Source organism: Bradysia coprophila, unplaced genomic scaffold (genome assembly GCF_014529535.1).
Source record: "Bradysia coprophila strain Holo2 unplaced genomic scaffold, BU_Bcop_v1 contig_151, whole genome shotgun sequence".
Classification (NCBI taxonomy): domain Eukaryota; kingdom Metazoa; phylum Arthropoda; class Insecta; order Diptera; family Sciaridae; genus Bradysia; species Bradysia coprophila.
The window spans coordinates 4,748,445-4,766,557 of NW_023503423.1; the positions used below are offsets into that span (position 1 = coordinate 4,748,445).

Below are 18,113 nucleotides of genomic sequence, written 5' to 3' on the forward strand. Positions count from 1 at the left end.
AGCCGGGCGCCGGAACGGTGTCGGTAACTTAGGAGTTAATTTTTTTTTCTCTCGCTTCGTCTAATTTGTTTTACATAAAACTGAATTTACAGAAAAAAAAAGTTCAAAAATATTACATCTAACCGCCGATCCACTGATTTGTTTCAATAACAATAATCATCCACAAACTTATAGTTTTTGCGAAGTCATAGAAAATGATGTATAACACAACAGATAAAGAGAGAGCAATTTTTAAAAGGAAACTCAATCCGTTGCTCTAAAAAAAATTACCATTCATTTATTCACTTTTATCTCAATCTTCTTTTCGTTCTCATTTCAAAATTATTTCTCTTTGCAATCAATTATTACCATATTTTCTCATATGTAGAAAAAGCAAAACTTTAGTTTTGTTACTTTTTCTTCAACCAAACTCCTTATATACTAAAACAAAACTTTATTTTTGAAAACCAAAATTCTTTATATACTTACAAAACTTTTTTTGAAAACAAAAATATTTTTTGGAAACAAAAACAAATTTTGAAAAGATATGCTAAAAGATATGCCAAAAAAAATACCGTCTTATAGCAACACGTATGATAATCAATTGACATTGAATATGAACATCTTGGAAAGTCGATTACTCCTCTATTGATGACTCTGACTAGTGTTTTTGGGATCATAATTATAGGTAATAATCATCTATCCATCCTCACAGTATTATGTTATGGGGGTTGGAGAAAGATATAGGAAGATTTCCTCAGATCTAAATATGCTAGACAAGGAGTGCTAACTATTCAGATCAATTGCTTAACAAGAAAAATTTCATCAAAATCGGTCCGTTCATTCTTACAATTCTCTTACAATCAAAGCCGCGCCCTCCCGATCTTAAATGTACGATATTGTTCAGGAGACTTGGCAAAAACCCCAGTCATGCTTAAATACAACCGAAGAGGAAGTGCCCTCTCAATATTTGTAATGTTGTGCTGATCTAGCCCGACGGCCTTGCCAATACAACTTCGTGTAATGCTAGGAGGATGTTTCTCCGCCACTGCTGTGTGTCATACGTCGTGACATTCTTTTCGTCGCTTGCAGTGGTACGGTCGGATCGAGACCTTGTCCATGGATGGGTGCGTCCAACAGTGCTTCGGGACTGAATCGTACACGACTCTGTGACGATATTGACGAGTCACGTGCACTCAAATACGAACTGTCGTCACTGGTCAAACTGTCTGGCGGTGTGGGATTTGTGGTTGGCGTTCCGGAGCTGGCCGTTCGAGACACGGTGTGCTTTTTCAAGCTGGACCGAAATTTGGTTTGATGACCCGGTTCGAAGGCCAGTGTCATCGGCCTTTCTTGAATGTTTGATGTGATGTCATTTGTGGCATGCTGGTTCTTAGCAATCGGTTGGTGGTATGGAATGTTTTCGTACACATGCATTCGATTCGAAGTTGCGTTGTTTAAATTTAGATTATTAAATTGGTATGTGTCCGGCACATCGTCACTGTCCAAACGGAACCCGGGATTTATATTGCTTGAAGTTGAGGAAATGTTCGATAGCGTTCGACGATGATTAGATGCATTGACGCCCATTGGAATTTTTGATGGCATTCGCGGGATGCGCGGTGAATTAAATGCATACTTATGGTAGTTAGCGCCTTCGTATGAGTATTCAGGGTATGATCGATAATCTCGTTCGAACGCCAAATTCACTTCAGGTCGATAAGGGAAGTAATTGGAGCCTAGACGGATTACAAGAACACAATTTAGTTTATGTTACCAATGGTTGCCCCGGTCTTCAACATTACCAAAATATCCGCCGTTATTCGGTGCAACATCTTCAACGCCATGACTCGGCCTGTATTCAACATAATTGCCAGGGACGTAAATTGGTGTGCGATTATTTTGGTCGTAGTGAAGTTCCGGCACTTCACTAAACGATGACGCGCTAGTTTTTCGACGCGGTGATGGTGTTGGTGGCTGACCGATTGACGATGTGTTCGTCGTATAAATTGATCCGAGTCCACTCGTTGTGGACATCGTCGACGGTAAATAGTGTTGAGGGGAATCGGTAAATCGGATAGGTTTGTCATCAGGAGCAGACATAGACGCTACTGCGGCCCTGAAAGATTGTTTTATTATTTCCTAATTAAATTTCCGTAACATTCTGCGACCCACCTTGTATGCTTTGCGGGACCATGATAAGTGTTATGTCCGTAACCTCGTTCCTGTGCCGACAGTTCATTTTCCGCAGAACTGGACACACTGAAATCGTCATTTACTACTGGCGGTTGAAGGTGTGGATGCACTGGCGATACATTTGACATTCGAACGTCATATCCGGTCGCCACACAAGCTAACATCGACGCCATATTATACAGAACTAAATCGGTCATCGAAATTTTCGGTTTTCGATTGCTTTCGCTTGAGTACAGCGTTGGCATTGGAATATTTGGCACTAAACGATTTAATGTTGTTGAATTGGTAGTCGAATCCTCTGAACTTCCTCCGCACCATTCGCTTTGGCCATAATCTGAATTCGATTTCGTTTTAAGAGATAGATGTTAACATGGATATGCTTGTGACTGGGTCGTTTTGGTATTGTTAAAAGAACATTTTTCAAACCAAAAATCAGCAAATGTTTACAAAAATTAAGTTAGCGAGAGGTTTCTCTACAAAAGGAAAGGAAATCGTTTTTGTGACGATGCACTAAATCTACGCGAGTATGTGGTTGGTTCGGCTACGGAGAACTTACCATAAAATAATAAAATTGATTAATACAAAGCTGACAAGGGAGATCTTTTCCCCCGAGATCCCTCGGACTTACATCTTACCATATGCCGATTATATTTATAATTAGAAATATGCAAAGCATCTCCAATGAAAATGACTCCATACATTTTAAGACGGACGAGTGTTTCTTCGTGAAAAGAAGAAGTTAGTAAGAGGACTGTACTCTCGACGAATAAGGGTGGTAAGATGAAATGCTGCAGTTCAGCTGCTAACAGTCTGCTCGTGTCAAAGTGAAGGTACTGGTTAGGGTGTATCGTTTAGGCAATTGTAAGGGCCTATCAAACGTGTAAGGTTGACTCGAAGGTTGATCAATTATATTGATGTGGTGCAGACCTATTCGCTTTCTTATTGACAAAATTGTACTGGAAATCCCTTCAACCCTTCGACATCGTTTTCATTTTTTTTTACAAATCCAGTCAGAGCCAGTGAAATTTGCGCATGAATTTGCTTCAGCTGTTTTTCAGTTGATCCACACATACAAACAAAACTACTTATACAGTTGACGCTGCTACACGCACGCGCTTGGTAGTGGAAAAACCGTAAAAACAGTTTTGATCGGCTGTGTGGATCAGCTGAAATCAGCTGAACCAAATTCATGCTCAAGTTTCACTGCCTCTAACTGTACTGAAATCTTTTCTAACCCTACTGGTCCGCGCCGAGAAGTCAAACTTTCCAACTTATCTGGCACAACAGGCCTTTCGAACAATAATTCTAGTCATTTTGATACCAATTTGGTCGTGTGATGTCCTAGATATGGTTTACATCACGGCTACCTAGGACCCAGATATATAAAACAGAACTGAGTATTGATTAAGTTCGCAATAGTGGTCAACAGACTCTGTGCAGATCTAATGAGAATTTATTGCTTTAACTGAAAATAAGTTACATTTTTCACTTTATACCCAACGAAATAGCATGCAAGCCAATCAAAAGAACATTAATTGTGTGGACATGTCACAACGAAGCTATATAATCAGCTAACTTAAAAGAAAGAAAATAAAATCATAAATAAAATAACACCAAAATGGATAAAAAGAAGAAAAAATAAATTTATTTTGTTTAACGTATTTTCTCTGAAAGTTACAAACGAATTTTCCTGACGTAATTTCTTTTATGATTTTGAAATTTATACGGTGAACTAAAATTAAGAACCAAAAATTAATGATAATTCCGTTTATACCTTCACCATTTTTCCATGAACAAAAAATTTCGATTTTTTTTTGCATATAAATTAATTAGAGAATTAAAGTAGAATTTCAAAGCGATTTTTTTAAATTGATTTTGAGTCTGGAGGGGTTAATTTGTTGTTGTCCTTTTTCATTGTAATGAATTTATTACGGTGTTAATTACTGCTGTTAAAAAAAAATTAAACTAATTTTGAACAAATAACCAAGGTCTTCCACCGAAACGATTAATTTATTTACAAGAAGATCTCTACACAGACAAAATATACCAAAATAATTTGAAAATTGATGAATAGCAAAGTAAACAAATTTCAAGCAAAAAATCGGTTTGAAAAACTTCTTCTTAACAATTTGTTTTGAAAACTAAAATTAAATAATAAAATTTGATTGAAACGGAAAAAAAATTATTTTTTTTTCGTTTGAATTAATCGTTCAAAAATAAACGATTTCTTTCTCACATAAACTTCAACTTAATTTTAACTAAAAAATATGAATGAATTTCACGTATTGATAGACGCATGAATCGCTTCAGATGAACATAACGTCAACAAAATCTGTAGGCACAATGTTGGAGTGCTTAAGTGGTTTTTTCAAATAACAACTTTTCTGAAAATGATTAGAGGGATTCTTTTGAAAATCCACCTATCAAAATCGGACCCATTTCGTCTGGGATGGATATATTCATGGTTTGATAGGTCTTTGCCAGTAGACCTCAAAACAGGTCTCACACAGTCTCGAGCTACACCTGGTTGCTGGTGGAAGATCTCCGAAGTTGGAAAAATAGTGATTTTTATCTGAATTTTTTGGCCGTTATAAATGATCTTTTCGGTTGAGAGTGGGCTTGTTGGAAAGCTGAGCTTAAGTACTTTCGGGTCATGCCTAGTTTGATTAGATTCATTGATATATGTTTCCAACAATTTGCAATAAAAATTTTCAAAATCTGTGTGAACTTTAGACAGGTCTGGGCTGGTACTGATGACGCTTAATGTAAACCTAACATGCTAGTCGTAACACGCATTGTCTAAGCTTTCCATCAATACCTCATTTACAGTGGTGGTGATTGCTGGCGAGTTTTACGAGTATCGCTTGTACTAACATAAAATTCTGTTATGTCGGCAATCACCAGCACTGGAAATAAGGTACAAACGGAAAGCTACGTAAGCTAAGATAGGGTTGCCATTTTTGAAAATTCGAAAAGAGGACATTTTGTACGAAAAAAGAGGACAAAAAGAGGACGCCTTTTAATTCGAAAAAGAGGACGAAAAGAGGACAAATATAGAGTCTTAGCTCTTTTATTATTCTATGTGGACCAATAGATATTCAAATAATTAGTGAGAAAAGTTAAAATTAAAATTTCATTTGGTTTGAGGCGAATCCGAGGTTTCAGTACCATTTGTAAACATGACCTTTTTTTCTTTTTTTATAAAAACCTTCATATTCTTCCTTATTTTCCAGAAAAGTGATTCTTTTACTTTTTTTGCTAACTTTACTTGGAGTTCTTGAACTGTAAGCTACAAACATGCACTTATCTCAGAAGAAATTCATAAGTTTTTTTCGATACTCCATTTTTGTTTAGAAGTAAAAATCTAAAAAATAAGAAACGTGTTTCTTAATAATTTACAAATCTAGGCCTGTTCTAGGCACATTTTCTGAAATCTGACTGTTTCTGACCAATGTAGGAAAATTTTCTAAAACCTTTCCGTTTCTCACGAATTTCCTATATTCTGCCTATTTCACACCAATTTAGTTGCATTTTTAAATTGCTGCTAGAATATGATTCGATTTCAACTTAATTTCGTTTTTTTAATACTCCTGGTTTACTAATTATTTTATGCATATAAAAACATAAAAATTCCCAATCATAATGCTAAAGCTTCCTTAATTCCTAAATATGGAGTCGAATTTTTGACTGCGAGGACTAGTCAACTATATCATTCGAATGCTGTAGAAACTATGTAGTTTTAGAAATAGCTGCGCAGCGAAATTTTTTCCGTAAAATTTGACCACCAAACTTAACAGAGTTTTGCTAAAATTTAACAATATTTTATAAAAAAGAGGACAAAAGAGGACGTTGTGTGAAAAAAGTGATGTTCTTAGAATTTTTACAAAAAAGAAGAATTAGACGAAAAAAGAGGACATGTCCTCTAAAAAGAGGACGAATGGCAACCCTAGCTAAGACCTTTCTAAAGTTCACACAGATTTTGAAAATTTTTCTTGCAAATTTTTGGAAACATAAATCAATGAATCTAATCAAACTATGCATGACCCGAAAGTACTTAAGCTCAGCTTTCCAACGAGCCCGGAACGATCATTTATAACGGCCAAAAAATTCAGATAAAAATCACTATTTTTCCAACTTCGGAGATCTTCCACCAACACCCAGGTGTGGCTCGAGACTGTGTGAGGCCTGTTTTGAGGTCTATTGGCAAAGACATTTCAAACCATGTATATATCCATCCCAGACGAAGTGGGTCCGATTTTGATAGGTGGATTTTCAAAAGAATCCCTCTTATAAACTTTTCGCCGAACTGAAGTGTAGGGTATTAAACGACTGAGATGATTTAGTTTTTTTTTGTTAGGAGTGATGAAAAGTGGAATTTTTTAGGACTAGTCGTATGCAAGAAAAATTGAAATGGTTGTGGAGAGGGGTGATTTCTTTGTTTCTGTTGTTGTGGTTTCGACTTATTAACTTTCTCAGGTGCAAAAGGTTTTGACCTTGTGGTAACTCGCCAATACTCTCCAACACCCGACAATATATCAATTCGTCAATCAAATGATCCCAGTCATAGTAGACATTGTATCCCCTCCCCTATATATACGGTGCATTTGTTACAATCAGATTCCCCATAACCTATTATTTCCAGGTTTCAGGCGAATTCAAGTCAGATCAAAATTGATCATTTTAGGTTCAGGCATTTTTAGGCCAGGTACAGATAACCTTGACCTGATCTATACTTTAATAAAAATATCTCAGCAGTGATCGTATAATTCAATAAGCTTTTAAAGCTAGAATTACGTAAATAAACTAACACTGTAGCTAACACAACGCTTTACTCCTAATATCCTTCTGAAATCTTAACAATTAGAGACTATTTTTTAAAAAGCTGATTTGCAATTTTTGTAAAAAAAATTTCGTTTAGGGGCAACTGAAAGACATGTGTCAGTGTCAGCATGTTAAGGTGTTTTTGGGATGACTTAAATGAAGAACGGTTAGGGTGACAGGCTGAGATCCGTTTTCCACACTTTTCTTTGAATATCAGAGAACCAAAAAAGATAAAAAATTTAAACCAATTTTTCAAAAATATGCTGTGCTTACAATTCAGCATAATAAGTCTTTAGAATTGTGCAACGAGGCAGAGGCTTATAATCTAATAAGTATTGATTTTTCAGTTCGTATTATTTGACGACAGAAAATATTTTTGGGAAAACCCATTTTCCTCACATTTTTCCAAATATTGGAAAATTTAGGAAAACGTGTGAAAATTTGATAAAAAACGTGAGAACGTATTTATTGTCGCATTATTTTGGTCTGATTAATCGGAAAAGGTAATTACATCAAATAAATCCGATTCGTTTAAATTTTACTTCGGCTAATTTTACAGTACTTTTTGGATTCCTTTCAGGACTTTCAGTTTCTACTTTTCGCTACAACAAAAAAGAAGGTTTTTTTCAATACGGAAACCAAGACATAATTCATGCGTCTATAATCTCAAATATGAAACCACTCTAAGTGGTTCATCGACGTGAGCGTAAATGATTGTAACTTAAAATTGTCAAATTTTATTTCAAAATATATTTATAGCACACTGATCAACGTAAAACAAAAAAAAAATTTAAATAAATTAAATTACGAACTGTTTGATTATACAAAGAAAATGACTCTTAAAAAATGAGTTTTTGCTAATCCAACTAACGTGTGTAATAAATCGTTCCACGAATAAATATATTAATTGAAACGCAACAAACTGAAGCTTTAAGCCTTCTCAGAATACACTAAACTATGCGCGTGATTTATTGTTGTTTTGTTTTGTAAATATAATTTCAATTCTGAATGAAGTGAAGATTTTGGTCCCACAGTACGATCGACTTGACTTGACGAACGATTGTAATTTTTTTATTTCAACTAACTATACGACACTTAAAGCATCATCATTTTTTTACCTAAATCTACACTTATGACGAGGGTTTTTACTAGAAACTAAACTCTTTTTACTCAAATAAGAGATGATGATTTGAATGATGGATCTTACAAGTGTTCCTAACAACAATAAATAGTAAAAATTTTAAAAGTAAATTCGGAAAGATGAGGGAAGAAAATCTGATGAAAATCGGTCATTGAACCGACTGTAAGTGGCTTAAGTAGTTATCTGTAATACTTGATGAAGTAAATCTTACTAAAAGAAGGGCAATTTTCAATAGAATATTTAGAATATTTAGCACGAAATGTGTGCAAAAAGCGTGCCGAACTGTGTAACGTCTAAGTTTGAAAGGTGATCGTTGACATCAATCGCACACTAATTTCTTGTGAATGAATGTATGGATGAACGACCTAATGTGTAACCCAATTATTGACTTTCGTTTTGTTTAGCCAAAACAAAGTTTTTTGTACGAAAGATTGCATCGTATTGTGGCTCATTCGCTGCAGCATTCGTCGCCGAATCATCCAGTAATTTCTCATTCAATTCACATGAACCGTCAAATTTATTGTACAGACTGTTCGTACGAACCACCGCTTTTGTTTTGTTAATTTTAAATAATCTCGACAGTCCACCTTTGCACTTTTGCAGACGGGGTCGATCGATTTTGTTGGTCAGTGCACTTTTTAGCGATAGCTTGGAACGTTCTTTCGAACTCAATTTATCGGCAATTTGAGGTATACGGGTGGTTGGCACAAAAATGGATTCAATTTCGTTAAGATTCGGTCGACCATTGCTGGAAAAGTGTTCTGAATCTGAGTCAATTGAGTCGACATTCTGCCGGAATGTCACCGAACTCTTACGAGATGCCGTGGACAAATCCACGGACGATTGATCGCTGCACATTGAGTTCTTACGTTCGTCGTATTTGGTTGGACTGTCGTAAGCAATATTTAATGCATTGAAACTATCTTCCAACGAACTGTCGAACGGCCGACGTCTTGAGTCTTGCGTCGAGCTAACGGATGCGAAGCTCACCTCATTTTCGCTAGCCTCAAACGATTCGGCTTTGTTTGTGAAAAAACATTCGCGATCGAATTTGGATATCGAGCCATGTCGTTGAAAACGATACGCCGGATACGTTTCCTCGTCGCCTTCGTGCAATGACGTCAAATCGCCACTAGATTTGGAGTTTCTAGCATTTTGCTGGGCGACGAATTGATGAGTGTAATCATCACGCGAGAAAATGTCATCTAAACTCTTCTGAATGGCACGATAAAACACCCGATCGTATGGAACGTCGTCCAAATTTCTGGCACTTTTCTTATCACCACTGGACGTCGAATCCGTGGCATCGGTGTCTGGTGACTGCAATCTATCCTCATCATTCAGAATCAATATATTTTCGGACAATTCGCTGTCTAAACTAAATTTCTTGCGTTTGCTAAAACTGACATCGCTTCGAATAAATCCAAAGCATCCCTTCACTTCCACCTCATCTTCATCATCATCATCATCTAAATTTATTTTCGATAAACTTGTTGTGGTCAAACCTTCAACGCTTTTACCTATGATTTCGCTATGAGATGCTGATGTTGAATTGCTGGCTATGCGGGACTTGTCCAGATTTGGAGCACTTTTGCTAAATTGCGGTGATCGTGCGGTAGGGCGTAATGCAGGCAAATGACCTCTTTCGCGCACACGTTGATGTAACGTTGATGGTCCCCATGTTTTGCCTTTGATGCCATCGGATGGGACTGTTGGATTTCAATTGGTATCGAAGATTTGTTTTCGTTTTTTTTTTCGTATTTTATTTCAATGAATTGAGGAGGTTGTTTGGGGTCTTTGGTTTTAGTAAATTTGTTATGGGGACGGGTTTCTTATTCTATGTTTATCGTGCCTCCACCAAAATGTTATTAGTTTGTGGTAATAAGACGTTATTGATTAATGAGGTCAACGGGGGTACATATTACAATGTGGCTTTCGTTACATCAATTAGGAAAATCAAGAGAAAAGTTCCCTTGAAAGCACTCCTGGCATTGTAGAAATGGAACGAAAACAACAATCGAATATAAAAACACGTCAGATTCAGCAAACAGATTCGAATGTTAGTTCGGTTCAATAGTTTTGTATGATACTTCCCCTCTGTAGATGATTATAATTTATAGGGACGCAAACAATGGAATGATCGAAACAAAGATGTTAAATTAGCAGTCACTCTTAAACTCACAGCACAATTCTCCAATTACCAATTCGAATTAATCACACGCATATTGGATTTAGATGAAATGATAAACGAAATCTCTTCGTAAATTTACTTCGCCGTTTCCAGATGTGCAATTTTTTTCTTTCGATTAACGCGGTAATTTTGAAGCTACATGAAAGATTGATCAAAAATCATGCCGTTTACAAATGGTTCTCAAAAGCGAAACGAAAAAAGTGTTGTAATAAATCCAAAATACGTGAGTTCACAAGTAATGCGTCACACAATATCACTCTTCCGTTCCATAGCCGATGTTTTACAGTTACACGTTTATTTATCAGTCATAAATAAAACATTAAAGAGGTTTTATAAGGGCAATGAGTCCGACCACGGTCGTATGAAAGAAAGAGTCCTCGCCAAAAATTTGGCCAACTGTAAAAAATCGGCCTAGAACATAATAGCATGCAAATCATCAAAACAATGTTGAAGCGTTGAGCCTAAAAAATGATTCGAGTCGTGGTATAGTCGATTTCCGGTAGGTAAACTGAACGAAACGTATCGCTAATAGTAATTCACATGACCATAAAAAGATGGAAAAAACTGTTTTCGTGTGATTTTTGTTGATCCGAGGCATACCCAAGGTCAATAAACACGAAAACGAGACTTTTCATTTTTAACCCGAGTTTTGTAAAAGGAGTTTACATGCTGAGAGCATCGAAAGTAGTGCTTGAAGCACGGGTTTCGACGCATGTAAAACATTTTACGTGCTACATGCGTTGAAAGTCGTACTTTTTATGTTTCCAGCACTACTTTTTCGATGCCCTCAGCTTGTAAAATCCATTACATAACTCGGGTTAAAAATGAAAAGTCTCGTTTTCAATTCTACTTTTCGTCTTTTTTCTCTCATTGAACAAATGACTATTCTAACCGTGGATTTACATAGCAACGTAAAAGTGACAGATGCAATGTTTTTTAAATACTGCAACCCGAAATTTCATTCATAAAATTAAAATTATGAATGAAATTTCGAGTTGCCGTATGAGAAAATTTTTGCATCTGTCACTTTTACGTTGCTATGTAAATCCACAGTAAGTATTTCGGCAAATTCAAGCGTACGAATGGACTCTAAATGAAGAGTAAATCGGCGCCATTTTCGAATGTGGTACGGAATAATAACTCTTGAATGGAAATTCGTGATTAAAACTTCGAATTTCAGCTACGAGAAAATTGCTGACAAAATCGGTGGAAACTCCCCAACACAAACAATAAAGTTCTGCTTTGATAACGCACCATATGTGCTGAAAACAACCCTTGAGCAATTATAGACCGAGGACCACCACATATGCATATCAGTCCCTCACAAGTCCATTAGTCTTATTCGAATGTAATGAGTTGTGGTTACAGGGTTGTTCGATCTTATTTTAAGTTCGTGGCAATCAAATGTGAAAGAATCGTATGACACTAAATGCTTCAAAGCTTTTTTTTGTGCATTGTTCTGAAGGGTACGACAGTCAACATGACAGTGGTTTTCTCAGGACGGATACTTGTACGCTATTGTCGATTATAATCACATGTAAGCCCAACGATCAACAATTAAAAATAGAAAATTAAAATTGAAAAAAAAAAAATGAGCTATGGGTGAAGAGACTACTCTGGTTCAAGAATGAATGTGAAAATTTGTCAGAAATTTCAATTCCATACTTACGCGCAATTGCCCTCAATCTAGGAAAATATGCTGGCGATCCAGGCGGAGTATCGGTTCTCAATCGTGTATCGTCTTTTACACCACGCTTCACGGTAATCGTATGCCTAAAGTCTAATGGAAAAGAAATTTGTCCCGGTTCGCGTTTCAATGACTAGAGGAGGATAATAAAAAATCGTTTCATTTCAACGAAATTACTGCAATAGAAGCAATGTTTTACCTTCAGTCTACTTTTGCTAAATTTCCCCAGACGCTTTTTCGGCGTCGGTGCACTCTGTGTTATCATAATATTAAGTTCGCGTCCTAATAGTTCGATTTCTCGAGCGTCTAATTCTTGTTCTCGTTTTTGTAAATTTTCTTCGTGTTGTCGTTGCTGCAGCTGTTTCTTCTTGAGATCTTCTTCTTGGCTGCGCAATTGCTAAATAAAAAAGATTTTTTTTTTTCGTTCTGGTAAATGAAGAAAAGTGTTCGTTCAAAAAAAGGCAGTGTAAGTAACACAACAGGATTTACAGCGAAGAACAACAAAACAGGCGTTAAAAACGAATGCGGCAAAATGTTGTGCAGTAATTAACAGTAACATAATCGAATGTTAAAGAAAAACCGGCATTAAATCGGCAAAGCTTTCAGTCAAATTTGTCTTACCTCTTCGAACGTTTTAAAAGCCTTTTTATATGAACCCCATATCACATTTAAAACAGAAAATTTCGAGGCAGCCGAATTGAAAAGAAAGAGAAAAAAAATACGAGAATTTACCAACTGTGTTAAGGAAGAACGAGACATATTCGAAACTTAAGCCATAGAACAGAAATCTTCTTATTTTCAGTTAGACAAACGATCAATGGGCCACCTCTATTCGACCGTTAGACAAATTGATATTCCGATTTCAAACTTTTCATTTTACCTTTTCTTTAATGCGCAGCTCATGTAATACTTCAGCGATTTCCTTTTTCCATCCATCTTGCATCGTGTGAAATGATTCGTTTGGCGTTTGTGTAAATCCAGATCGAGCTATTGCATCTAATTCACGTTGAATATCCTTAAACGAAGGCCTATTGTGTGGATCACTAGCCCAACAACCTAATTAGTTAGAAGAAAAATTTCGATTTCGATTCATTAAGTTCGGTAAAAGTGACTAGTTACTTTTCATAAGTTTTCCCCATCCTTCCGGACATGTTTTTGGTATAGGCAAGGTTAATGTATTGACAGCAACACCATATGCTACTGATAACGAATCAAATCCTTTGTATGGGGTTTCTCCGGTGAGAAGTTCCCATGAAAGGACCCCGTAGCTCCAGACGTCTGAAGCTCTAAGAACGTAAAGAAAAGAATTGTGTTTTCGGAAAAATGATATCAAAACAAAGAAAATTCACTCACTTCGAATAAGTTCCACATTTTATGACCTAGGACACAAAAATTAAAAATAAATAAATTCAAGGACAAAACAAGTCCAACAAAGACAAAATCTTACTTCTGGTGGCATCCAAGCATATGTACCCGCTGCAGACATTCGTGTCGTTTTATATACTTCTCTAGCTAATCCAAAGTCGGTGATTTTTAAAGTTTTGTTTTTTAAATTGTCGTCTTCAATTGCTTCATTAATGAGAACTGGAAATGTAAAAGAAACAAAAATTTAGTAAAATCGTCAATTTTCAACTATTGAAAAGAAAGATTGGCGAGCGGTGGATGTAGCAAAAGATTACGGATTTTTTTAAAAAAAGGTTTCCCTTTCCTACAACTTTCCAAAATATGTTTTTGTGAAAATTAAGGAAAATGTTTTCTCATAAATAGTCCCTTCTAAAGTTACCATACATTAGCGTCATTGCGTGACTTTAAATGTGAAGTTATTCAATTACCAAAATTACATATATTATGCTACTGGACTTGCCGAAGAAAATTCTTCGATACACGTTTCGTTCCTGAAACTTATTTTCCGACTAAAATATACTACGTTTAATTCTATGGACATCGGATCTGCTGCAGATCTGCAATCATTCAAAAATGACATCATGACCAGTTGTCCTAGATTTAATATCTTAATTTCTAGAATATGAAAACACTAGCACTGTGTCCCGGCCTTCGGCCGGGTCGTACTGAGCCCGGGAGTGTTTGACGTAGGCATCAATCGACTATAAAATTTCCAAATAATCGGTACAATATAACGTTTAATCGATAATCGATATATACCGACAGATTGTCGACATTAACTTATTAACAGTCATTTCTTACCGATTGTCAGTCGATTTTAATCGATTCACGTTAAACGTTCGATTGCTTGACCTTTTGAAAATATCGGTAATCGATTCTAAGGCAATAATCGATATTTTATCAATCGAAAGAATTTATATACACGCCTTGTTTAGCATTACAAATAAAGATTTAGTGGTTTTTACAGGTGAGGCGACTTTTCTACAAGGTCAATATCGACAGGGACGATCACATCGTTTTTTAGACGATAATATCGTTCGTAAATTTTTCACCCAGGACAATATTATCATCCAAATCGATATTATCGTCCAAACAATTCGTTAAAGGAAAATTACTCTGATTAGGATGAAAGATTTAATTTTTCGAAGAATTCCAAAGAAAAGTTATCTTGATTTGAACCAACAAAAATCTCTTCGAGAAAAGGTGACGCAGTCTTTGAAGTACAATTTCTAAAATGAATGATATCGCTAGAGTTGACGCTTTCAGCTTCGTTATGCAAAAATTAAATTTTACACCCAATTTTAGTTCAAACAAGCTGGCTTAGTTTTTCTCATCATCTGCCAAATAATTTTTACCAAAAAAATTTGACTGGAAACAACCAAAATTTTACCAAAAAAAATCTGCGTCGCATGTGGCAGATAAATTTTCTTGCTGGTCTGTTCCTGAACATTTGCCACTTTGCGACGCAGATTTTTTTGGTAAAATTTTTGTTGTTTCCAGTCAAATTTTTTTTGGTAAAAATTATTTGGCAGATGATGAGAAAAACTAAGCCGGCTTGTTTGAACTAAAATTGGGTGTAAAATTTAATTTTTGCGTAACGAAGCTGAAAGCGTCAACTCTAGCGATATCATTCATTTTAGAAATTGTACTTCAAAGACTGCGTCACCTTTTCTCGAAGAGATTTTTGTTGGGATATCAGTCGTTTTAGAAATCGTTTAGAAATATTTAGTCGTTTGACGAAAATTTGACGAAAATCGAAAATTTGACGAAAATCGAAAATTTGACGAAAATCGAAAATTTGACGAAATTCGACGAAATTCGAAAATTTGACGAAATTCGAAAATTTGACGAAATTCGAAAATTTGACGAAAATCGAAAATTTGACGAAAATCGAAAATTTGACAAAAATCGAAAATTTTACGAAAATCGAAAATTTGACGAAATTCGAAATTTGACGAAAATCGAAAATTTGACGAAATTCGAAATTTGACGAAGAAAGTAATTCTCTATCTTCCACCATTCAAGAAATATCTCTAAAACCCCAATTGACCCACCCATTTCCAACTTTCGACATTTTTCACAAATGCCCTTCTTTTCTACTCGTAAAACTCTGAGACTTTGCCGAAGAAAGTAACTCTCTATCTGCCACCATTCAAGAAATACGTCTAAAAACATAATTGACCCACCCATTTCCAACTTTCGACATTTTTCACATATGCCCCTCTGTTCTACTCGTAAAAATCTGAGACTTTGCCGAAGAAAGTAATTCTCTATCTCTCATAACCCAAAAAAATATTAGTCCTTTCATCCTACGCTCGAGTAGCTCAAAATTTGGTCACTCTAATCACTCTAGCTCAAACGAATCTGCCCCGATTTTTTTAATTATTTGTTTGTTCGAATCGTGTTACGAATACCTTTCATTTGATGGGTCGCACGCCTCTGTAGGTTTCAATACAGCTAAGCTACAGCCGAAAACGAGTTCCCAACCCTCGAAAACCACACTCAGAAACCACTTCGAGGCCAATAAAACAAAATTCTGGTTTTTCCTGGGGTAATGGCGTATCACATTTTCATTTTTATGCCCACCCTGAGGTTCCTGCAAAATTTCATGGAGATTGGCTGACTAGTTTCCGAGATCGACCGTCGATAGATAGACAGATAGATAGAAACATACAGAGTAAGTTGAAAGATTTTGATTGTTTGGAAAACGTTAATTTGGTGCATTTTCTATCAAAATGACCAACTTCAAAACGATGTATCTCCGGCAATTTTAAAGTTACATAGTCGAGTGATAGCTCGTTTTGCTCGTATTTGAAGCGCGAATAAGATAGAATAGGATTTGTGGTGATACAGGCCAAAGGAAAGAAACTTAAATCAAGTCCTCCGCTATCGCTCCGGACATGATTCTCGCCTATATATAGTTGCCGCGTCTCAAAAAAATTTCTTCGTTCTTTTTTTGGAAGTTAGACTGCGTCAAGTCCTCCGCTATCGCTCCGGACATGATGATAATTTTAAATTTCGAAACAATTATTAAAAGGAAAATAACTCGGACGATATTATCGTTTAGTTGGATGATAATGTCGCCCAGGACGATATGATCTTTATGACGAAATTATCGTGAAGAAAACATCGTCCAGACAATTTTTAATTTTAGACGATATTATCGTCCTGGATGAAAAATTTTAGAACGATAATATCGTTTTTATAACGATAATATCGTTCCTGCCGATATTGACCGTGTCAGTTAATGCAAAGAGACTGACAATAGTTAAACATTCACCATTACAATGAATTACAAACAACGCACAGTGTTCACACCATCACATCACGCTCTTTCCACAAACGTCTCAGTTACGAACGCTATTTGGAAGTCATTTATAACATTAACTGTTGTTCACCACTGAAAGCGCCAGATATAATGTGATTCAATTAAGAACAAAATTATATATTCGAAGCGAGACCATCATTTGTCACAGTAACAATGCTTACGCCGCGCAATTTTCATTTCAAGGGAACAGTCATTCTACGTTCAGTTTTTCATAGAAAATTATCAGACTCAACGATGAATCATATATTGCCGCTGCTAGCGTCCATGTCCAATCTTACAATTTGTCTGGAATCAATTCTGGATAAAGCTCAGTTTGATACGGTTGGATTGGTACATTTAAATACGACAGCTGATGTAGCTGACATCGTTCACCAACAATTAATTATGAACACAGACTATGCGTGGATCAGATTTGATATGTCCGATAACTCCACATTACACCATCCATTATTGAAGGAGAATTTGTTCACGAAAATATTTTTCGTATTTTTCCTCGACGACATCAACGAGTGGATATACGTTTTCAAATTTTTCATCACAACTCATTTTAATCATAGGGACAATCAAATTTTCGTTGTCAATAAATATCCAACAACAGATTACCTAAGAGAAGTCGGACAATCTATATGGTTGAAAGGACTTTACAATGCAGCAACTGTGTTCTGGAATACAAGTGAGCATGGTACAGGAATAGAAGCATATAAGTTCGACGGATTTCGGAAAGGTATTTGGCAAGTACCTGTTGACAACAACCAGTGCAGTAGCGACAGCAAAATGTTTTCTCCGGATAAAATGCTGCATTTATACGGTTTCAATATGATAGTCTACGGACAAACCGAACCGCCTAGGATTGTCCGGACAGCTGCAGTTGTAAACGGAAAATACGAGCACAGCATTGGCGGCCACGATGTGCTAATAATGGATACGATTTTGAAGCATCTAAATGCGACCCCAAATTTCAAATTGATGCATATCATCTTATACATGATTACCAAAAGAATATACGAGGGTAGTTACAGTAAGTGAGAATTTGTACCATCCCGAGTTCAATCTCCCTGTCCTGTCTCAATTCACATCTTAAGTCCGCTGCAAATTCAAAATAGAACGCACAACAACCAGATCAAAGGCAGTGTGGTAAGCTCGCTTTATTATCACATAAGAATGCGTTGAAATTTATTTTTTAATTCATCCATCGATTCATCGAAAATTAAAATTCTGAAGCGAACTTATGGCGTGAATGTGAAAATGCTCTATTCGTCAAAATTTTTGAGTTTTGTTTTAAAAATAAAGTTAGTTGAGAGTAGAAATTTAATTTTAAGTTTGGTGATGCGTTACTTTATACGTTTTCACATTTTATAGCATCATA

The 18,113-nt window shown here is 36.0% G+C and overlaps 1 protein-coding gene across 3 annotated transcripts in view; it reads right to left on the reverse strand.

Moving 5' to 3' along the window:
• Nucleotides 1–546: 546 nt before the first annotated feature.
• Nucleotides 547–18,113, reverse strand: part of LOC119074564 (mitogen-activated protein kinase kinase kinase-like) — a 66,967-nt gene continuing 49,400 nt past the window's right edge. Inside the window, exons 3-13 of one of the 3 annotated variants that reach the window (XM_037180783.1) lie at nt 13,463–13,599; nt 13,369–13,394; nt 13,135–13,301; nt 12,896–13,071; nt 12,637–12,657; nt 12,215–12,412; nt 11,998–12,148; nt 9,658–9,846; nt 2,155–2,509; nt 1,785–2,098; nt 548–1,718 (exon numbers count right to left, since the gene is read on the reverse strand). In XM_037180783.1, coding sequence (XP_037036678.1) covers nt 1,006–1,718; nt 1,785–2,098; nt 2,155–2,509; nt 9,658–9,846; nt 11,998–12,148; nt 12,215–12,412; nt 12,637–12,657; nt 12,896–13,071; nt 13,135–13,301; nt 13,369–13,394; nt 13,463–13,599 — 2,447 coding nt within the window. In that variant the 3' untranslated portion in view covers nt 548–1,005. Of the gene's footprint in view, nt 1,719–1,784; nt 2,099–2,154; nt 2,510–9,657; nt 9,847–11,997; nt 12,149–12,214; nt 12,413–12,636; nt 12,658–12,895; nt 13,072–13,134; nt 13,302–13,368; nt 13,395–13,462; nt 13,600–18,113 lie in introns of all 3 variants that reach the window. The other 2 variants (XM_037180785.1, XM_037180784.1) reach the window with 2 other exon arrangements.